This window comes from Ovis canadensis, chromosome 17, assembly GCF_042477335.2.
Source record: "Ovis canadensis isolate MfBH-ARS-UI-01 breed Bighorn chromosome 17, ARS-UI_OviCan_v2, whole genome shotgun sequence".
In the NCBI taxonomy this organism is placed as follows: domain Eukaryota; kingdom Metazoa; phylum Chordata; class Mammalia; order Artiodactyla; family Bovidae; genus Ovis; species Ovis canadensis.
The window spans coordinates 80,070,677-80,092,961 of NC_091261.1; the positions used below are offsets into that span (position 1 = coordinate 80,070,677).

Consider the following 22,285-nt stretch of genomic DNA (forward strand, 5'->3'; position numbering starts at 1 on the left):
GCAGAACAGAGATGCGCATCTGCTCAGCACAGACACTCTAGGGGGAGAGCGCTGGGGGCTGGGGGAGGCGGGGCTTGCTCTCACCGTCCAGCCTTTTATACTGTTTGAATTTTTATCATGTGCATGTGTCACCTGAAAAAAGACAAAAAAAGAAAAATAGTCCTCCTCCTCCAGAAACACAGGCTTCTGCACGCGTTCACCTTCTTGCAACAGACCTTCCAGACCATCCTCTTCTTCCCAAGTTGTTAGAGAATTCCAGGCAGCTCAGTTACCCAGTTTAGAAGGGGAGTTCCTGCATCTTATCCTCCTGCCCAGAATGGCAACAGCTCTGCCTGGAAGCAGGCTGCATTCAGCACCGCTGTTGTTGGATTTAAACAGCAACGTAGGAACACCTAGAAGTTGAGGCTAACATATTTACGAAATTCAGTATGTCAGTTTCTGTGGGTGTCAAAGACAGTGAAGACGGAAGACAGTGAAGGCGGAGATGAGGAAGAGCCTGAAGACAGCTTAAAGCCACAGTGGTGGGAAGAATGAGGAGGGAGGTGCTGGGCTTTACTAGAAGAAAACAGACTGAGTTCAGGAGTCTCGCCAGTAAAAGTTTATAGTATTGCATTTTGATTACAGGTGTGTAAATAAAAAACCTTGAGTATTACCCTCTGGTAAAAATGCAGAATCAGCTTCTATCTAGATGAAAACAGGAAGTTTGGGGACAAAAAATGGATCATACGCTGCCTGTGATGAGAACGAGCCGGACAGGATAGGAACTACCAGCTCAAGAAACCCCAAGACTCTGGGAGAATCTTCCGAGGAAGAGGTCAGGGCCCCGCTGGTATTTCTCTGGAACAGCCCTTGCCCAGGGGTGTGGTTTTGGGAAGTCCCAAGCCCACACATCACAGGCACTTCCGGCACGTGCGCAAGTGGGTAGAGACCTTAACTCCCCTGTGGCCTGCCTCCCTCGCCATCGCTTCCCCGTCTCCTGCAGTCTTCACAGGGCGGCACATGGCCCCCGCTGAGCAGAGGTGGGCAGACGCTGGAAACACACAGAGGTCAGAATTGCGGGCCAGTGGGGCAAGATCATGGTTCTTGTGCCTTCAGAAAACCCAAAGTCCCCAAATAAAAGGGGATAAGGAGTGAGTTGGGGGAAATCGAACCAGAACTTTTCCAACGGCCATTACAGAAAACTCAGCGACTCTGGCCTTGGTCTTTGACCCTGAGTTGTTTGAGGACCACAGCAGTATGAGGCTGTGACCAGGCAGAGGAAGGCATGGCGTGCCCAGGGGCTCGGTGACCCCCTCCTCCCATCTGCCCCACACCGGAGACCCTGACAGGGCGTAGCAGGGCGAACACAGGGGAAGCAGGAAGAGCAGCAGCCCCCCCAGGACCCTGCCACAGCGGCGGCCGAGGCCAGCACAGACCAGCACGGCGCTCCTCACGCACAGGACTCCTAAGGGGACTCCCCTGGAACGCAAACGATGTGCTACCAGGTCAGCAGTCTGCCCAGTCAAGTCTGTCCACGCCTTAACCTGGACTCGAGTTTTTGTGGCAGGAAACCTCACCATCTACTGCTAGCTAAGGAAGTATCCAGCAGGGAGAATTTAGGTGGTGAATGGGGAAGCTGAACAGGAGGATCTTTCTCCCCCGAGCTGACTGACAGTGCCACAGCCAAGAAGAATGGCCGCTCAGACCACCACTCACCTCCCTGACCTGAAGCAGGGAGCTCCTCAGCGCCAAGCCGCCTGCTGATGGCAGCCCCATGGAGATCCCCTGGATTGGAGCTCCTGGGGGAGCACCAGCCTGGGAAGGGTCCTGTCTGCCCCCCAGCCCTGCCCCTGGAGCCCCTCCAACTTCCACACGGTGCTGGAATTCACCACATCTTGAGAAGCCAGGAGCCGAGAGAAGCAACTCAAGACTTGGCATCCTGGTTCTGTCCTTTGCCCAAGAGTCACCAAAAAAAAACGTATGGTCTCACAGCAGGCACAGCATGTTGTTTCTTTCAAAAAATAAATATTTATCAACTTAGGGTGGAAGAGTCAAAGAATCAGTCTCTCTCCCACCAAAAGCACAGATATCCCGTGAGTCAAACCAAGGTAAGTCCATCAACCCATAAGTGAAATGCCACCCTCAGGAGCTCTGCCTTGAGGGGCAGAGGAGCTGATCTCTGGCTCCGGGCCCTAGTCCCCCTTGGTGATCAGGTCCTCGATGTAGGCATCCAGCTCGTCGTCTGTGTTAATGTCTAAGTCCTGGAACAGAGCAGGGCAGGGTCAGCCACGGCTCACAGGGTGGTGGGAGGCCCGCCTCCCCAGCCTTCTTGCAGCCCAGGCCATGCCCTCTACTCTTCCCCCCTCCACCCTATTGGGCCACCCTTAATCATCCATCCCCTCCCCGTCCTCCCACTCCTGCCCACCTCCCCCCACCCAGGTCCCGCCTGCCCCAGCCTCACTCTTAGACTCAATACATCCAACGGCTCGGTCCCACCACCCACCCCGGGTTGTTCCCGCCTCAGTACAGGTGCCCTCTTCCCTCTACTCAGGGACTCAGACTCGAACAGTTGCCCTTGTTCCCTGTCCTCCCCCAGACGCTTCTCTCCCTCCTCACTGGCACCATCCAAGGCTCAGGCCTCCAGAATCTCTCACCCAGATAACTGGGAACCTCCTCAGTGGAGTCCTGGACTCTAACCTCGGCCTCTCCTACAACCAACCAAAGTAAGTGTCTTAGGCTGCACACGTCTCAGCACCACAAGGTCCAGGGACCTCCCACCTGGCCCAGGGCCCTGCCGTGGGCCCTGCTCTTCTCTGCCTGCAGCTCACACCCCCTCAGCACGTCTGGCTCTGCCTTGGGCCCAACCTCCTCCTCAGAGGCTCTCCTGACACTCTAGTACAGCGGCTTCCTGTCGCGCTCTCCTGTTTTTTTTCGTGGCACTTCCCACCATCAACAGTTCTGTCTCCTCCCCTGCTGTGGTCCGAGAGCAGGGCCCCTGTTGGTCACCAGGGGTCACAGGACAGGGATCCCCAGATTCCTGCCCAGAAGAAGGGCTGAGACCACAGGACATTCCCCGCTTGTGGGCTACCCACTCCCACCCAGGCGTCATCTGGAAAACCAAGAACATCTGTGTTTCATGACTCCGAGGTGTCTCAAACCAGGTTGCAGGTCACCGTGTCTACACAAGGGCAAAAGTCTGATACCGTGGGTGTGGCTGGGACGGGGCCCAGCAGCCGCACCACCTCCAGCCCGCCTGGTCAGGATGCTGTGCCGCCAGGGTTGGAACCACACATTCCTGTGAGTGGGGAGAAGGGAGCACGAGGTACCCAGGCCCCCCCCCGCCCCCGAGACACCAGGTGGGCCGCTGCAACGAGAGGGTGGCCTGGCTCACCTCCTGCACCTTTTGCAGGAGTGCCACGATGTTGGTCCTCAGCTTCTGCAGCTTCTCCTCGGTCTCACGCAGCTTTCTCTCGGAGGTGCGCAGGCTCTCCTCAGAAGCCTTGGCCCGCGAGTCGGCACGGCTCTGGTAGGAATGGCACAGGTTCTGGAGCCCGACTTCATACTGCTTGAAGTACTCTTTCTGTTGGAAGAGAAGCCAGCGGTAAGTGCGTGGGCTCACAAGGGTCCCCAGGGCCCTTCCAGACAGGCACTGGTGTCCCCAGCTGGCTCGGCACCAGGGAGCTCGGTCTGAATGGATATCAAACCCAGGAGCCAGTGGCCCTGCAGCTCCAGAGAGGAAAGACCTTGAGGCCAACCTCACAGGGCTGCCTCGAGGGTGGAGACGGGCTCACACACAGAAAGCAGTTGGCAAAGAGCTCTGCAAACTGCAAGCCATGAGTAAACATGAGGCATGATCCTCAACCATTCTCCTTTTAACTCGACAACAGCACTAATGAGCAACCCACATCCAGGTCACAGCCAACAAGTATGTGTCGCGCTCCTACCAACAGCAGACAGCCTCATGTTTGTGTAGTGTATTTACACAGCACAGAACTTTTCACCATCTTCTCCAAGCACCTGAAACCCCAGCGGTGGGGTAGTAGTGTTAACCAGCAGCTTGCTTCTCTAGACAGGAGCTTTTTCAAAATAGCAGAACACTTGTTTTGAGTGAAAGTTACATGGTATCTCAATATGAAAAACAATTTAGGTGTATCTCTTTATGTTTAGTTTATTTTCAAAGTTATTAGGATTTACTCATGAATCAGGAGTGAGAATGAAAGGGCCATTGTGATGAACGCAAACTTAGAACCAGCAGTGGCTGACCACCACAGTCTCGCCAACTATAGCATTTACTTACTTCTGTGACGACCTATGAGCTACCCAGCACTGAGTGACTCCTCATTGCTGTTTTTAAAACGTGTTAGAATGATTTATTTACAATCTAGAATACTAGTAAACCAAGATGGCAACAGAAACTTCAAGTTCTGCACAGAAAATAATTACCACGTGGCAGCTCAAAATAAATGTTCAAGCAGGTGCCAAGAGCATTGAAATTTAACATACAATGTCGTGAGCCTAACTATGAGCCCGTATGTTGTTTGAATTTTTTCACTTTTAGGCCATTACAGATTCACATGCAGTTATGGTACTTTTAAAGTACATATTTGAATCTAGTATTTGCAGGGCACCTGAGGGTTTCATGGAGCTCTTTCACAGCATGATGAGAAGTAGGATGGTCATTTACAAACTGACACAGACACAATGAGCATTAGAGTTCTAGTGTGTCCCGAACGTGAAAGAGTTGAAAGTTTGAGTTATTTTAGGCATTTCTCTCAGGAGGCTATTAAGTTGGTGCATTAGTGGCACCTCCTTTCACAAGCGTGAGCCGAAGGACTATTTCAGGCTCAGACACTCCTGCTGACCATGCTTTGGCCTGGGTCATGCTCACTGTAGAAATCCCACTGCACCCAGGCTTTGCTCGTTTTGGCAACAGCCTGAAGCCAAAAGCAACAAAGCTGACAAGAGGATGGCAGGCCAACCCAGCTGGCCTATCAGCAGTTTGTTCCGAGGACCTGCAGAGGATGCCTGCAGCCTAAACAAGGGCGAGCACTGAGGTGGAGCAGCTGCCTGGGAACCCTGGGAACTCGTCACCCTGGACAGCAAGATCCTTGTCCTCTCAAAGTGTCCTGGGTTCAAATCTTGGCTCTATCACAGCAGGCTGTTAACCTCTCTGAGCCTGAGTATCTTCAACTCCTAGACTCATTTCCTTGAAGTGGAATGGAGATAAAACTCCATGCGTTTCTCTCTGACAGACTTCATGGAGCACACAACAGGCCTGGCAGTCACAAGAAGCACCAAGGTGGGTGGGCAGACTCACCAGAGGAAACGATATCAGCTCATCTGAATTCATAGCACTCAGCTCCTTCTTAGAGATGGGGAAACTCGGAGGCAGGAAATACCGTAAACAATTCCTGAACAAGAAGGAAGGTGGGACAGGAAATCAGAATGGCACAGAGATGGTCGGGAGCCACCACTGGTGCCGGAGCGGGACAATGACACACCGAAGAATCTGGACAAGGAGGTCAATGGTCTCGTGGTTGGTGCTGGGGGCGGTGGTGTCAGGCTCGATAGGCATGCAGTCAGAGGTGGAGGGCTCTGCCGAGGCTACAGCTTGCTGGGCCACCGAACCCCCTGCCGGGGCCGCCGCTGCCTCTTCTCTGCCCTCCTGGCGTGTGTCTGGGCTCTGATACTCTGGGGACGGGGGCTTCATCAACCGCACATCATCGCTGCCTTTCTCCACCCTAGGGAGAACCCAGTGTTCGTCACACAAGTTCCAGGCTCCCAGGCGGGCTGCCTGCCCCTGCCCTGGCCAACTGTCAACCCATCTTCCTGGAAGGGGTGTTACCAGCGGTCTCTTGGTGTTGTGTCCGTGGGCACATAGTCAAATTTCACCTTCCACCGCACCGCATTCTTGCCCACCTCCACAGCTGTGACACGGCCTGTGTACCACTCCCTATTCACACGCACCTCCACGTGCAGCCCCTTATCTGAGAGTGGGAGCAGGGCTGGAGTCAGAAAAGTGGAAGCACTAGAGCCCCCCACCCAGCCAGGGCCACCCAGGCTCACAGGGACAAGACCCCCGAGAAGCTTGATCCCACTACGCCAGGGACGTGGAGCCCAGCTGCCCTGGCGGCCTTCCTCCCTTCCCCCCAACGAGGGTGCCGCAGAGCAGCAGGACGAGTGACGGCCAGAGGCCAGCACCAAGCCACTGACGCTGAAAACAAACGTGAGGGTGTGCTCTCCTCAGAAGGCTGCTCCGAATTAATACTTGAAACCACTGCTGAATGAGCACCCAGAGCCGAGAAAGACTCCAAGAGCCTTCGCCATGAGGTGCCGCTGACCAAGGGACCCTTTCCCACTGCCCCAGAGGCTCCAGGCACCTCCTAAACTTACCTCTCTGAGCGCTCTTGAGGTCAGCCGAGTCCTCTTCCCCAGAGCTGTCTGAAAGCTGCAAGGACAGTCTGTTAGACACTCCGCCAGTGCCCCTGCAGAGCAGACCGTCTGCCCGGGGTCATCGCATGCCACCTCAGGCAGCCTTTTAAATGCCCGAGCTTCGTGGAGAGCCCCTCTCTCAACCACTATCTCAGTATCTACACACCTGCCTCCAAAAACCTCGATGAACCAGAGGAGGCAAGGAGCAGAATGGCACAGATCTGCGTGGCCGTCAGCTCAGGCCTGCGAGCAGAGGCGGAGTCCATCTCAAGACCCTCCCCAGGCACTGGGCTTCTAGTCGGGAGTGCGACTGCGAGTCCCTCAGAGAGGGCCTGGGCTTCTGGTCAGCTCGTGTCAGGCTGCAGCGATGGGTAGGAGGCTGAGGACCTACCTCACTCAAGTCCTTCTTTTCCTCCTTCACAGCCAGCTTGCCCCGCTTGGACCTCTCCTTCCTCTTCTCAGCCTCTTCCTCTGCGTCTTCCTCATCAGAGACCCCGAGGCTCCGCTTCCGACTGGGAGTGGCCTGCTGCAGAAGCAGCAGGAATGTGAGGGACTCTTTCAGCCCCTCAGGTGCTGGAAGAGCCCATGTGGCCTAAAGGAGCCATTCAGAGAGGGGCCTGTGGGCCTCTGTGCCCACCAGAGCTGGGCACCCAACACTACGAGGGACATGGCAACCCCCAGGCCCAACACCCATGAGGACCTCTGCTCAAAGCAGGGGCCTCTCGTCCACACCTCACGGAGCCACACCCACCACTGCTGTGCACCCTCTGCCCACAGCAGGAGAAGCCAGTGGAGGTGACTCGAGTCTGTGGGGTACCAAACCTCGGAGGGGTACCAGAGAACTTCCTGGACAGGGGACCAACAAGCTCTGTGCCCCCCACCCAGTGCCTTCACATCCCTCTCCTTTGCAGGGGCAACAGGGAAGCCGGATTTCCACCAAGCACTGCCCCCATGCAACCAACACTGCCCCTCCATCCCTGTACCACTGTGGGCAGCGCTGGGGGGGGTCGCAGCAGCTCACCGGGGAGAGTTTAGTGGGCAGCTCTGGCTTCTTGACCACTGGAGTCTTCAGAGCTCGGGGGGAAGGGACCTCCCGAGGGCTCCTGGAGTTGGCCTGGGGAGATGGTAACGGTGGCTGTACCGCTGGGGTGGGCCGGGACGCAGGCCTGACCAGAGCGTTGGCAGGCTTCCGGGGTGCCTCGGGAGGCTGGAGCAGCCGGGAAGTGCTGGCCTCCTCCCGGGCGGCCGGGGCAGCAGGCTTTGGGGCGTTACTGAGGACAGGAGCCTTCCTGGGCTGGCTGGCTGGCCTGGGAGCTTGCAGGGAAGGGGGTCTGCTTGGGGCATTCTTGATCACAGCAGGTAAAGGAGGTGACCGAGGGCGCTGAGGTCTACGTGCAGGTTCCTGAAAGAGGCAGAGAGTGAGAATACCAATCCCAGCATGAGACACCCAAGAAGAGCCCCCACCACCCCAGGGCTTCTTCACCTCAGAGGAAGGTCTGGTGGTCACTTCCAAAGGCAGTTTCTTCAGGTCAGCCTGGGAGCGAATGGGTGTGGTTTTCTGCAGGGTAAACAGGATGAGGAGGTTGTCTGGTGCTTGGAAGTCAGTTCTTTTTGGAGCCCTCTCTATCTGGGACAGTGGGCAAATAAAGACCGTCTGGACCACGGTCCTACTCTTACAAGCCTTCCATTCTCACTGAGAAGACAGAAACTCGCAGAGAGTAAACCACCAACAAATTACAGGATTCTACATGATTATTCCAGCAATCAAGAGACTGGGGAAAAGTATCAATGGACTAAATTCCTACAAAACAAGTCAAAAAAGATGGGAGATCCCTGATGGACAAAGCCAGAAAGGACCCATGGGATTCGGCAGACGGAGGAACACACACAATACGATGAGAGCACCTGCCTGACCAGAAGCCAGAAAGGAAAATGCTTTTGTAATAAACATGATAAAAGGTTGAGGCCACACAAGTATCTTAAAAACCCTGACTATCAATTAAGGAAAAAATAAGCAGTTTTGAAAAGGAAAACATGAAAAAAATGGTTCAGTTTTAGAAATATGAAATTCAAATTATAAGATGTATATCTTTTTTCAAATTTTCAAAAACATTTAAAAAGTACTTGTAAAAAAGAAAACCTAAGATATAATACATCTTCTGGAAGATACCTTGGAAATAAATCCACAGAATTTTTAAAATCCTTTTACTCTTTCAAATTCACTTCTGGAAAACTATCCTAAAAAAATAATTAGGCATTAAAAAAAAAAAAAGTATGGCTATGTGATTTGACACAAAATTCATGATCTCCATATTTCTAATAAAAAATACATGTATTTATGCTAGTGGTCATAAAAAGCTGGATATGAAGTTAATGGTTACCTCTAAAATAGGATATTTCCTGAAGTTTCGAAACATCCCAAATGAATTGGACCTCTTTGTCCTATATAATTTTTTTTTTTTTTCAGAATAATCAAGGCATAGGAGAAGGGGGTCTTGGGAAGCTCGGGAAGTGCTTATGGGTTCAAAAGGAGAGTGAAACTAGCTTGAGGGGACAGAGGAGCTACTGAGAGGCCCCGCCCATCTGCCCACAGCCCACTCACTTGCAGGGCCTCCAGCTTCTCCTGCTGCTGGCGAATTTTTTCTGTCAGTTGCTTCTGCTTCTCTTCTTGTGTCTTCAGGTCCTTTTTCAATGTCCCCAAGGGAAACTTCTGCTTCTGCTCTGAAGCCTCACACCTGTGGAGAGAAAGTGCTAGAGCAGGCATGGCAAGACGGTTCCAGGTAGGGCAGGGTCCTTCCTCCTCAGCCAGCCCGTGCTCTTTCTCATCAGAGCAACCTCAGACCTCCCAAATGCACAGAATTCATACTCACTGCAGGACACGCTTCTGTTTCTATTTCCAGGCACTTAGTATGCACGGCAAGACAGAGATGTAAGGATAGAGCAGTGACCTCAAGAAGCACAGTGGAAGGGTGGAGGAAGCTCAGGCGGTGCAGGGGGCTGCCCAGAAACTCGTTAGAAAGAGCACTCACCGGTCCTGCTCAGGATCAGGGTTCATGGAGCAAACCCAAGTGTCAGGGTAATCTCTCTCCACAGAATTTAGCTGAAAGGGGAGTGTCCGCCACTTCAGACACAGATCTGTGACACAAAAAACACCCCCAAGTGTCAGCCATGCCCACCGATAACAGTCAGGCTCCTCCCAGCCAGGCCCAAGGCAGAGATGCCCCTGACTGTCCATGCAAAGATCCTCAACCTGGCTCCACCACTGCCTTCCTAACAGAACAGTCACTCTTCCCAGGGACAGTGATTCCAGCAAGGATGGAAACTTTATTCATACACCCTCAGCAGCCCCAGCCCTCTCCCACTTCCAGCAGGATCATGGCTCAGTCATCACTCACACTTCTACCCATGTGGTACCAAACTGGGTTAGATGACCGCCTGCCTCATTCAGAGGGACACATGGGCAAGGCACAGTCCCAAGACTGAGTTCCCAGGGCCATCGCCAGACAGACTGATATACCCGGGGAGACAGAAGTCCCTGACTGTCAGCACAGTGTGGAGACCAGCACGGGGCCACGACTGAGAGGAGCTGGGGAGAGGGGCTGCGTGACCCCCAGCTCACCACACTGGATGGTGGTCGGGATCTCCATGGATCGCCGCCGCTTGTAGCGCAGGTCACTGGATGGGGGCTGGTTCCAGTTGGCAGAGAGGTAGCCAAACTCATCCCAGAACTTGATGATTCCCCGCTGGGCTGGAAGGCAAACAGCCAGTTGTCGAGTGAGGAGTCAAGTGAGGCGTCAGGCCCCCGGATGGGGAGGGCCCCGGCTAGCGGGGGGCGGGGGGGCGTGGCGCTACCAATGGCGATGTCCTTCCAGTACTGCGCCAGGTGCTCCCCCATGGCCCGCAGGAGGTGCCGGTACTCCTTGGCGTCCGCAAAGTCCTGCTTGTTGTGTGTGGGCTCCAGGACCAGGTAGGGCACATCAACGACCCCGACAACCCCGCCGCACGCCCTGCAGGAGACGGAGGGAGGCACTGTGCTCAGCCGCTGGCCAAAGCCCACCTACCACCTGTCCACAGCGGAGCCCGTCCCGGCAGCACTCACATGCCACCTTCCAGCTGCGGGCCCACTTTCTCGTACATCTTGATCAGGCGGCTACAGTTGTAGATGAACATTCCATCCAGGCCCCGGTGCTCAATGTTGACCCCAAAAACAAAGTTCAGCTCCTTGGGTTCCTTAAGAGCTCTGAGAAGGCGAAAGATAGACTGAAGCAGATCAACCCCTTAACACACCACCTCAGTGTTTACAATTAAGCTGAAACTCGAGACACTCCGAAGTTTTGCCTTTGCATTCAATGTGCAGCCTGTTAGGACTCAGTAAGGATACGCACTCTGCAGCCACTCTTAGTTCCCCCTAATTAAAAGCAAATGACTTTGGCTTTTGGTATCAAACAGGAATGGATTTAAGAATGAAGTAGATTCTGTAAAGCTGCTGCAAATCTCTGCAAAGACAGCTGTACTTTGGAATAAACACAAGGTAATCTGCAGACAGAGAATCCGCCTGCAATGTAGGAGACTCAGGTTCAATCCTCAATCTTCGGGGTTGGGAAGATCCCCTGGAGAAGGGAATGGCAACCCACTCCAGTATTCTTGCCTGGAGAATTCCATGGACAGAGAAGCCTGGTGAGCTACCGTTCACAGGATCACAGAGTCAGACACAACTGAACGACTAACACTCACTACAGTCTGCGTAAACACCCCACCAACGTGACAGTGATTAAAGAGACAAAAATTCACAAGAACAGTGAATATGCGAGAGAACAAACATCTCTCGTGGGATGTTAACAAAATCACGGGAACTGAAAAGCAGATAGACAACCAGTGGACGGACTCACAAGACAGAAACTGGACACCTAGGCCTGTGGTGAGGAGGTCAAGAAGCAAGCAGGACTCACATCCAGAGCCTGCAGAGGCTCCAGACGCGCAGGCAGACACGGAAATCATGCGATGAGCACGACAAATGCCCAGTTTAGATGAAAAGGAACAAACTCAACCTACAGCATTATTCTATATCTGTAACCAGGGATAAAAATTAAGAGTCGGGATCACCAAGCGGGAGACGTATAAGGAACTTTACAACTCTATTTCTTACACATTCTGTATTTTACAAGCTGTATATGATGAGCACTTTATCCATGCTTTCAATGAAAAGAAAAAGGAAAAAGGAAAAGAAGAGGGCAAGGACAGGGAAGGTGGAGAGAGAGCAGAGGTGAGAGAGGGAATGGGAGGGAAGGCGAGACAGTGCCCGTGAGGACAGGCTGGTGCTCCACTCACGGTGCTGGTTCTGCCCGCTGAGTCCTGGCTCAGGAGGGAGCCGAGCCAGGAGCCCCTCCTCGGAATCACAGCATTAAAGGCTTTCTCAAGGGAACCATGTGTGACAGAAGGCAACCGAGCAGGGTGGGGAGGGAGTCCTCGAGCTCTTTGTCAATCATCCACACAAAAGTACATGGTTATACCAGACCCGCGGGCAGCCGGGCACTCACCGCTGCTTGGCTTCCTTGATCCGCTTCTTGACATCGGCTTCCCTGCGCAGGGTAATGGCTGTGTTCTGGACCTGTCGCAACATCACCTGGAGACACATGCCAGCACCAGATAAGGAGAGGAAGGCCTCTGGGCCACAGCTAGGAATGCCACAACAACAGGCCTGAACTGCTCACTTTGAATCATGTGGACGCCAAGACCAGACCTGGAAATTTAGCTTTCTGCAAAAAAGGGCCCTCACTAGGGACAAGTTCAAAAGCTCGGCTTCATGTGACTAGACTTGCTGACATTAAGGAAACAACCCCAACCAAAGCCACAGTCTACAGAGGCGCATATGGCAGAGGAGGGGCAGAGATTGCTTCGACCATTACTACTGTGTGTGACCTGGGCAACTGACCTTCTTCCGTTTCCTTCTATGAACTGAGGATACTATAACAGTGTCCTCCTCATTTGGCGAGGTGCCAAGCCAACAGTGACTATAGAAACATCAACATATCCCATTTTACAGCTTTAACGCAAGGGTTCGTGACTGACAGGACATGGAGCCAGGTCAGCAACGCTGAGTCTCACCCTGGAGTCCCGCGTGAGGTCTCCACCCAGGCGCACTTCCAACGTCCGAGCTTTGCTCTCTGCCTCCCGTGCCTTCTCTTCAGCTGAAATCCAGAAGAAACCATGATAAGGACGCAAAAGGTCAAAACTCTCAGTCAATTCCCCCTTAGTGTGCAGCCCCCATGGGACAAGATGTTCAACACTGTCCAGGAACACGAGAGTGCTGGAGCGCAGACTTGCTTGGAAAGTCAAGGAGGCTGTGAGGAAAACAGACACGTTTTCCCAACTCTACAAATAAATCAGACAAATAAAAAACCGCCTGAGGCAGCAAAAATTAAACCCTCAGTAGGAGCTGCAAGTTTCCAAGGTCCTCAGCAAATCACTCTCTGCATGCGGCCAAGAAGCTCCGCCAGCAGGAGAGACCTTGAGATTTTCGCCCTAGAGTCAAGAAAACCAATTTCATGAGTATCTGCGCCAGAGGCCAGCATGGGATTCTTCACTTTGGGCAGATGAGCTCAGGAGTTAGTACTGCTTTAGGTAAGTGCAGGAGTGAAGGAGTAGCCTGGGGAGAAAAACTGCTGAGGCGACTGGAATGCGGAGGGAGGGTGCAAGAGGAGCCGGAGCAGAGGTTCAGGACAGCCCACCCCTGGGTGCTGGATGGAGCTTTTGCCTGGATCCCGCTTTTCCCACAAGTCCCCAGACAATCCTGCCAACCCTCCTGCCCAGGGGTTCATACCAATCCTCGCCACGTGCTCAGCTTTCTTCACCTCCTGCTCCGCGCGGGTCTTGAACCGGCTTGATGTGTACTTGTACATCCTGGGGGACAGGTGGGTAACCTCAGGGCCCAATTACCAGGGATCCAGGGCAGCAAGGGTCCTGGTTGCCCAACCCATGAGTCAAAGCCGGGTTTCTTTTAGCAAAAAGACTCAATTCCCTACTCCACGTGCCCTCTGCCTCCTGCTCCATCTCAGAAAAGCAACCTCCCTGTACTGACTGAGACAGCCCCCTGTGCCCAGCTGAGCACCCTCCACCTCAGGAGGCACACTCAGCGAGCCCCCCCAGCCAGCTCCATCCCTCCCTCAGGACCCAACAAGTTTCTCCACAGTAAATCGCAAGCAGTTTAAAGGCCCAAATGCAGTCAACACCGGCAGCCGCTCATCCACCACGACTCCAGTGGTGCCCCAGAGACACTTGGTCAGGCCCCATCCTAGGCCTGAGGGAGCACCAGGCCCGGGTGGGCAGGCCCCTACCTGGGCTTGTACAGGCAGCAGGAGAGCCGCTTGGTCTGCACCTTGTGCCCGTGGATGAAGATCCGCATCCGGGGATCAATGTAGAGCACGGCAGCGTAGGCACGGAAGGAGCGGCGCTCTGGCTTCCTGAGGTGCGGGAACGGAGTGTCTGTCCCCGCCCCACTCCCGGCCACTCCAGGGCTGGCTGCACAGCCTCCCCTCAGGCTCTCCACCTTGCCACTTCCCTCCTCAGCTTCTCCTTCCCTGTGTGGGCACGTGCTCAGGACGTCCCCACTACAGACTCGGCAACTCCGTGCCCCCCTAAGGCCTCTGTCTCCTCCTCAGGTAAGGAGCTGGGGCAGGATCTGGATGAGCTGAGGAGCCGATGTCATCCTACTCATCCATTCTGCCTTAAGGCAGGAAGACGAGGCATTCTCAGATCGACCAGCTCTAAAGCTGGGCAATTCAAGGCACATGCTCACCCCTCCCCCTCAGGTCACCTCCCCTCTCCTCCCTCCCCAGCCACACTCACGTGCCCTCCGGCGAAGTCTCTGCCATCTGGATATCCCTTGGATTTGAGATTATGTCCAGCTCTGGCTCTCCGTTATCCATAAGTTTGAGGTTGAAGATGATTACCAGTGTTCCTAGGAAACAGAAATCCTCCTAAGGTTCTGCCAGGCAACCCGAGCCAAGCCCACACCACTCGGGGCTCTGGCACACTCCGATGCTAGAGCTGCAGGTGCAAAGCTTCCTTACCGCTGTCCCCAAGAATCTTCATGAACTGAGTCATCACCTCCTCTTCATTGTGGAAGGGAGAATATTTGTAGATGAGTTCTGTCTCGATGGCAAACTTCTCCACGTTGTCTGTGACAGGTTCCCGGGTCCGAGCGTTCCAAGTGGGCAACGGGACTATCACCTTTGGAGTAAGCACAGCAGATGCTTTGAAGGAAACCCCAGAAGAGCCTTCCCCCCAAATATACATCCATCTTGTCCTTCCCCACAGTGGCTCCACATTGGCCCAGAGTCCCCAGCCAGGTGACAGAGGCTCTAGCTTCTGCCCCTTCCCAAGGCTCAGCCTCAGTTACTAGGTCCTCTGGGTACATACGCTGGTTGATGGCCCGGGGGCCTCTCCATGAGCAGTTCCCTGCTTGGGATGTCCTTGGTCACTCCCCCAATTTGGTAATAATTCGACTTTTTCCCCTAAGCAAAATATATTTCCAACTATCTAGTGAAACTCCAATACTTTGGCCACTTCATGCGAAGAACTAGCTCATTTGAAAAGACCCTGATGCTGGGAAAGATTGAAGGCAGGAGGAGAAGGGGATGACAGAGGATGAGATGGTTGGATGGCATCACCGACTCAATGGACATAAATTTGAGTAAACTCTAGGAGCTGGTGATGGACAGGGAGGCCTGGCGCGCTGCAGTCCATGGGGTCACAGAGAGTCGGACACGACTGAGTGACTGAAGTGAATCCGAAGGTACACACAGACACAACTTACAACTCAGCAATTCTACCCCAGTTATCTACCCTAGGAGAAATTCCTATATATACTTACTGACATATGTGTAAGAAAAACAGCAACAACCCCGGAATGGATAAGCTAAACTACAGCGTATTCACAGAACGGAATTCTGGGCAGTGATGAAAATGAACCACCTACAGCTACTAGCATCAACAGGGATGGATCTCACAAACACAATACTTGAAAGCAGCAGAATACAGAATCAAAAACAAACCCTAGGGAGGGAGGCCCGGGAGGGAGGGGACATGGGTGTACCTATGGCTGATTCTTGTTGATGTATGACAGAAAACCACAAAATTCTGTAAAGCAATTATCCTTCTGTTAAATTAAAAAAAAAAAAACAATCCTACAGTATGGGTCCATTTATGGAAAATTCATAACTAGAAAACTAAACTACTATTCGAGGATGCATACACAGGTGACAAAATTATAAAACAAGGAAACGATCATCACCAAAGCAGCTTCTTTGGAGGTGAAGTCAGGAATGTGGTGGGTGGCGGGCACACAGGGACCTCCAGCCTCAGTCTGTGACGGTGACTATGTGAGTACCTACTTTATGATTTACAGTGTTAATTGCTGCTGTATAGCAAAGTGATTCGGAGAAGGCAGTGGCACCCCACTCCAGTACTCTTGCCTGGGAAATCCCATGGACGGAGGCTCCTGGTGGGCTCAAGTCCATGGGGTCGCAAAGAATCGGACACGACTGAGCGATTTCACTTTCATTTTTCACTTTCATGCGTTGGAGAAGGCAATGGCAACCCACTCAAGTGTTCTTGCCTGGAGAATCCCAGGGACAGAGGAACCTGGTGGGCTTCCGTCTATGGGGTCGCACAGAGTCGGACATGACTGACGCGACTTAGCAGCAGCAAAGTCATTCAGTTACATATCAGTTCAGTGTCCGACTCTTTGCGACCCCATGAATCGCAGCACGCCAGGCCTCCCTGTTCATCATCATCTCCCGGAGTTCACTCAGACTCACGTCCATCGAGTCCGTGATGCCATCCAGCCATCTCATCCTCGGTCGTCCCCTTCTCCTCCTGCCCCCAATCCATCCCAGCATCAGAGTCTTTTCCAATGAGTCAACTCTTCACATGAGGTGGCCAAACTACTGGAGTTTCAGCTTTGTCATCATTCCTTCCAAAGAAATCCCAGGGCTGATCTCCTTCAGAATGGACTGGTTGGATCTCCTTGCAGTCTGAGGGACTCTCAAGAGTCTTCTCCAACACCACAGTTCAAAAGCATCAATTCTTCGGCACTCAGCCTTCTTCACAGTCCAACTCTCACATCCATACATGACCACAGGAAAAATCATAGCCTTGACTAGATGGACCTTAGTCGGCAAAGTAATGTCTCTGCTTTTGAATATGCTATCTAGGTTGGTCATAACTTTTCTTCCAAGGAGTAAGCATCTTTTAATTTCATGGCTGCAGTCACCACCTGCAGTGATTTTGGAGCCCCAAAAAATAAACTCTGACACTGTTTCCACTGTTTCCCCATCTATTTCCCATGAAGTGATGGGACCAGATGCCATGACCTTAGTTTTCTGAATGTTAAGCTTTAAGCCAACTTTTTCACTCTCCTCTTTCACTTTCATCAAGAGGCTTTTTAGTTCCTCTTCACTTTCTGCCATAAGGGTGGTGTCATCTGCAGATCTGAGGTTATTGATATTTCTCCCAGCAATCTTGATTCCAGCTTCTGTTTCTTCCAAGCCAACGTTTCTCATGATATACTCTGCATATAAGTTAAATAAGCAGGGTGACAATATACAGCCTTGACGTCCTCCTTTTCCTATTTGGAACCAGTCTGTTGTTCCATGTCCAGTTCTAACTGTTGCTTCCTGACCTGCATACAGATTTCTCAAGAGGCAGGCCAGGTGGTCTGGTATTCCCATCTCTCTCAGAATTTTCCACAGTTTATTGTGATCCACACAGTCAAAGGCTTTGGAATAGTCAATAAAGCAGAAATAGATGTTTTTTCTGGAACTCTCTTGCTTTTTCCATGATGCAGCAGATATTGGCAATTTGATCTCTGGTTCCTCTGCCTTTTCTAAAACCAGCTTGAACATCTGGAAGTTCACGGTTCACGTATTGCTGAAGCCTGGCTTGGGGAATTCTGAGCATTACTTTACTAGCGTGTGAGATGAGTGCAATTGTGCAGTAGTTTGAGCATTCTTTGGCATTGCCTTTCTTTGGGATTGGAATTAAAACTGATCTTTTCCAGTCCTGTGGCCACTGCTGCGTCTTCCAAATTTGCTGGCATATTGAGTGCAGCACTTTTACAGCATCATCTTTCAGGATTTGAAATGGCTCAGCTGGAATTCCATCACCTCCACTAGCTTTGTTCGTAGTGATGCTTTCTAAGGCCCACTTGACTTCACATTCCAGGATGTCTGGCTCTAGATGAGTGATCACACCATCGTGATTATCCGGGTCATGAAGATCTTTTTTGTACAGTTCTTCTGTGTATTCTTGCCACCTCTTCTTAATATCTTCTGCTCCTGTTAGGTCCATACCATTTCTGGCCTTTATCGAGCCCATCTTTGCATGAAATGTTCCCTTGGTATCTCTAATTTTCTTGAAGATATCTCTAGTCTTTCCAATTCTGTTGTTTTCCTCTATTTCTTTGCACTGATCACTGAAGAAGGCTTTCTTATCTCTTCTTGCTATTCTTTGGAACTCTACATTCAGATTCTCATATCTTTCCTTTTCTCTTTTGCTTTTCACTTTTCTTTTCACAGCTATTTGTAAGGCCTCCCCAGAGAGCCATTTTGCTTTTTTGCATTTCTTTTCCATGGGAATGGTCTTAATCCCTGTCTCCTGTACAATGTCATGAACCTCATTTCATAGTTCATCAGGCACTCTTATCTAGGCTTAGAGCTGAAATAGATCTTAAATCTATTTCTCACTTCCACTGTATAATCATAAGGGATGTGATTTAGGTCATACCTAAATGGTCCAGCGATTTTCCCTACTTTCTTCAATTTGAGTCTGAATTTGGTAATAAGGAGTTCATGATCTGAGCCACAGTCAGCTCCTGGTCTTGTTTTTGTTGACTGTATAGAGCTTCTCCATCTTTGGCTGCAAAGAATATAATCAATCTGATTTCAGTGTTGACCATCTGGTGATGTCCATGTGTAGAGTCTTCTCTTGTGTTGTTGGAAGAGGGTGTTTGCTATGACCAGTGCATTTTCTTGGCAAAACTCCTTTAGTCTTTGTCCTGCTTCATTCTGCATTCCAAAGCCAAATTTGCCTGTTACTCCAGGTGTTTCTTGACTTCCTACTTTTGCATTCCAGTCCCCTATAATGAAAAGGACATCTTTTTTGGGTGTTAGTTCTAAAAGGTCTTATAGGTCTTCATAGAACCATTCAACTTCAGCTTCTTCAGCATTACCGGTTGGGGCACAGACTTGGATTACCGTGATATTGAATGGTTTGCCTTGGAAACAAACAGAGATCATTCTGTCGTTTTTGAGAATGCATCCAAGTGCTGCATTTCGGACTCTTTTGTTGACCATGATGACATATCAGTTACATATACCCAGATTTTAATATGCCCTGTCATACGTATGAGCTTTAATCTTACATCTAAGTCATCTAAAAGATCCTACTCTTATCAATTATACCTCAATAAAGCCAGGGGGGAAAAGTCCTACTCGTTCTTCAGAAACCCTGCAGCAAATGCCACTTCTCCAGAGGCATCAGCTGAACCTCCCGCAGCTGCCGGGGAGCCCTGTGGCCTGGGATTCCCTCTCCAGAGGGAACAAGTTCAGGCACCCCAGCAGGGTCGAAACTGATGCCCACTCTGTGGAGAAGGGGACTCTGTGTCTTAACAAGCTCTGTGGTGATAAACTGTTAAGAGTTCTGAGGCACTTCACTGGTTTCTAAGAACCAACCCTGGGGCTGGTTTGGACACATTCCTACCCAGGTGAAAATGATCTTATTTTAAAATCTTGGCTGAGTTCACACTAGGGTATAATCCAAAACAGTGACCTTCTAGCACCAAGTAAGGAAAAATTTTCAACCTAGCTTTTTGGCCAGGGGAATTGAGCTCCATTTGTGTTCTGAATCTGTGCCTCTCGCCACACCTCCCATCCTTTTCGGCCTTCCCAGGTGACAACCGCGTCGCTTTAACCTGCGGGCACTTCACCACTTCTGGCATCGCCTGCCATGGGATCACAAGCTCCTTTTCTTTCGGTGTTGCCACTCTCTTGGTTTCCCCTGCACACCAGGACCTCAGCCATACACGACCCCTCCTCCTTCCCCTGCCCCTCTCCAACCGACTGACCACCAAATATGAGGCCCCGAGAGATGACGACCACTCCTATTTATCCAACCTCCTGCTGGAGTCCCGCCAGGCTACAGACAGCCACGGCCTCTCAACACCAGTACCCTGATCTTTCCAATCCAGCCACCAAATAGCCAAACTGATCTTTCCAAAGAGAATCTGACACTGTCACACCCTTGCTTAGATTCCCTTTAGTGGCTGCTTTTAATAGTCTCACACACTTCCCAAGGCCGGGGGGTCAAGTCCAACTTGCCCTGTCTGTTCTCCAGAGGCTTCTACCATCTGCCAAGCCCCGAACCCACTCTCAGGACCAGGACCACTAACGTGCACCCCTCCTCCTGCCACCCACAGTCATTCACGAAAAGACCTGAAGAGCCCAGCAGGGGCTGCATCCTCCGGCCCCTCCTTCCCAAGAATGCTCTCCTGCTGCGGCACCTGATTCACTGAAAAGGCAAACACGCCCTCTGGCTCACCAAGAAAACACACACGAGCTCATCTACTGCAATTCAGCCTCACATCTAAACAAGGCCAGGGCCCGTCTAAGCACAGCCAGCCAACATAGATGAGAGCCACTGAAACTCTGACCGAATCCACCTGCTTACATGACAGACATGTTCTCTGCAGACCCTCTCGGCCCCCGTTCTCAACCTCTCACCTCCATTTCTCACAGCAAAGGAGGTGAGAGTCCAGCCTAAGGCTGGGCAGGCCAAGGCTTTCCATGATCCTCCAGTGAGCGGGTGTGGACCTCACCAGACAGCTCTGCAGATATCTGAGCCACCAGGCCCAGAATCAGCTGGGTAACGTATGTTTTTAATTACCAAAAGGTTTCAAAATCAGAATACTCTAGAGTTATTAGGCCTTCCTTTTAGCATAACAATAATCAGCTGGGGCTGAGTGTCAGCTGCCACTTACCAAAGAACTTCTACTGAATTCCATGTGTTCACCTCCTTCACCCAGGCCCCTGCGGGTAATCAGACTGCCTCTCTGATACCGACGGTGAACAGAAAATGCACTCAGGGCACATGCCACAAAATCACCATCACACCGGAAAGACAGCGCTCCTCCTATTATTACTACCAGCTGTGGTCTCCACCCGTAGTGGGGGAGGCCCCAAACACTCCCCTTGATGAAACAGCTCACTGGAGGGACACCCCCGCCCCACACCCCAGGACCAAACTCAAGCTGCAGATCTAGGAGAGAGAGAGATGCACTTCTTGGCTCCTGCCACGTGCTGCCTCATTCTTGGAACAACTGTTCTCTGAAGCTGTGAGATGACACCTGCCTTAACCCCTTAACCAATTCATCCAACTAATCCCCTAACCGGGGGTGTGGCTGCAATCCTGAAACCCCAACAAGCCCAGCATACAAGTGACCTGCGAGAACAGCCTGGACAGAACCGGGAGACATGGGATGGTGCCTGGGAATGTGAGGAGGGGACCCACCTCATCAATGCCTTCTTCCTCATGAAAGGTGCGTGACAGGAAGAGGCAGGTCATGGTGTCTTCCTTCTTGGTGAAGAGGATGAAATCCTTCCCAATGCGCATCGAGCCCCTGAAAGGGAAGCAGACAAGGATTACTTTCCCAGGGAATCAAAAGCTCAACTGAAAAAAGAGCAAATCCCTGCTCTGGATGTGATGAACTGCCTTTGGAGGATTCCCCCGAAGGCGTCCCTGGGGCCCAGGGCCCCCCGCTGAGCATGACAGCCTCAAGCCCCTTCCTCCCCTGTGACATCCCTCCTCCTGCCCTTCACGGGCCCAGCTCTCCTTATCACCTTCTCCACAAGGCCCCACCCCACTAGGCTCTCTCCTCTCTCACCACCAAGCACCAGCACCAGCCTATCGCTTCTGTGCTCTGGGCACCTCCCAGCCACACAGGCTTCACTCCAGTAACACCTTCAACACGTCGACTTCCACGCTGAGCATATCCAGCTCTCACCCTGTCCTTGCTCCGCTGACACTAACTCCCCCATCCACTCGTCTAAGGACAGCACTGTCAGAAGAAAGGAACAGCCCACAATGCCTGTGCTCACAAGTCCTCCAAAAACCAGGGTGACCTTGAGGCTCAGCTGAATACAGGGCTAACTAGGCAAAGCATCACTGCTAAAGAGTTTCAAGGCGGCCTACCACTGGCTCATGGCCTATAACCACAGCCAACCTGGGTCTTGAATTGTTATGTCTACTTATTAAGCCACAGGTCCCTGCTGTAGGACCCGAGTGGTTTCTGAGAAATATGCCTTGAGGCTGCCTTCCAAAAGGCAGAAGTCTGAACGGAATCAACTGCTCCTTCCTCAACTTGGCCGAGTTAATCCTTCTGAGGAGGAGGCAAGGACACACCTTTCCCAACAATATGGAACAGGGTAAAAGCATGAAACACTGGCGGAGGGGTGCCCACCGAACAATGGCCACGCAGTTCCTATCTCCTGAGCAGCTTCTGTTACCCCATTAGTCCTCTAAGACCCCAGGGCGGTGATGGTGTTGGGAAGCCTTATTACTCTCCTCTGTGTACAAACACAAGCTGGGCTGGCATGCCAAGCACACGAGTGAATGCCACGACCCATTTCCCCAAACATTCGGGAAAACTCCAGGACACTATCCAGAGACACCCTGGGGGCTGCCAAGTTGTGTCTCTCCTCGGTTTTCCGAGGCGCTGGCAATGCTCCCTCCCCCAGACAATCCCTCCTCCTGCCTCCCTGCTGCTAAGTCACTCCAGTCCTGTCCGACTCTGTGCAACCTCATAGGCGCCCTCCTACCA

At 52.0% G+C, this 22,285-nt stretch overlaps 1 protein-coding gene across 35 annotated transcripts in view; it reads right to left on the reverse strand.

Moving 5' to 3' along the window:
- Nucleotides 1–1,984: 1,984 nt before the first annotated feature.
- MORC2 (MORC family CW-type zinc finger 2) overlaps nt 1,985–22,285 on the reverse strand; it is a 41,687-nt gene continuing 21,386 nt past the window's right edge. For 5 of the 35 annotated variants that reach the window (XM_069556928.1, XM_069556929.1, XM_069556931.1 and 2 more), the window contains 22 exons: nt 20,977–21,085; nt 14,481–14,640; nt 14,257–14,368; nt 13,746–13,871; nt 13,232–13,311; nt 12,517–12,599; nt 11,949–12,034; nt 10,511–10,651; nt 10,264–10,418; nt 10,031–10,159; nt 9,441–9,546; nt 9,014–9,146; nt 7,895–7,969; nt 7,433–7,813; nt 6,803–6,937; nt 6,373–6,427; nt 5,825–5,984; nt 5,481–5,720; nt 5,297–5,390; nt 3,371–3,559; nt 2,634–2,687; nt 1,985–2,240 (listed from right to left, as the gene is read on the reverse strand). In XM_069556928.1, the coding sequence (XP_069413029.1) occupies nt 2,172–2,240; nt 2,634–2,687; nt 3,371–3,559; nt 5,297–5,390; nt 5,481–5,720; nt 5,825–5,984; nt 6,373–6,427; nt 6,803–6,937; nt 7,433–7,813; nt 7,895–7,969; nt 9,014–9,146; nt 9,441–9,546; nt 10,031–10,159; nt 10,264–10,418; nt 10,511–10,651; nt 11,949–12,034; nt 12,517–12,599; nt 13,232–13,311; nt 13,746–13,871; nt 14,257–14,368; nt 14,481–14,640; nt 20,977–21,085 (2,872 nt within the window). In that variant the 3' untranslated portion in view covers nt 1,985–2,171. Of the gene's footprint in view, nt 2,241–2,633; nt 2,688–3,076; nt 3,275–3,370; nt 3,560–5,296; nt 5,391–5,480; nt 5,721–5,824; nt 5,985–6,372; nt 6,428–6,802; nt 6,938–7,432; nt 7,814–7,894; nt 7,970–9,013; nt 9,147–9,440; nt 9,547–10,030; nt 10,160–10,263; nt 10,419–10,510; nt 10,652–11,948; nt 12,035–12,516; nt 12,600–13,231; nt 13,312–13,745; nt 13,872–14,256; nt 14,369–14,480; nt 14,641–20,976; nt 21,086–22,285 lie in introns of those variants that run through there. The other 30 variants (XM_069556954.1, XM_069556955.1, XM_069556964.1 and 27 more) reach the window with 20 other exon arrangements.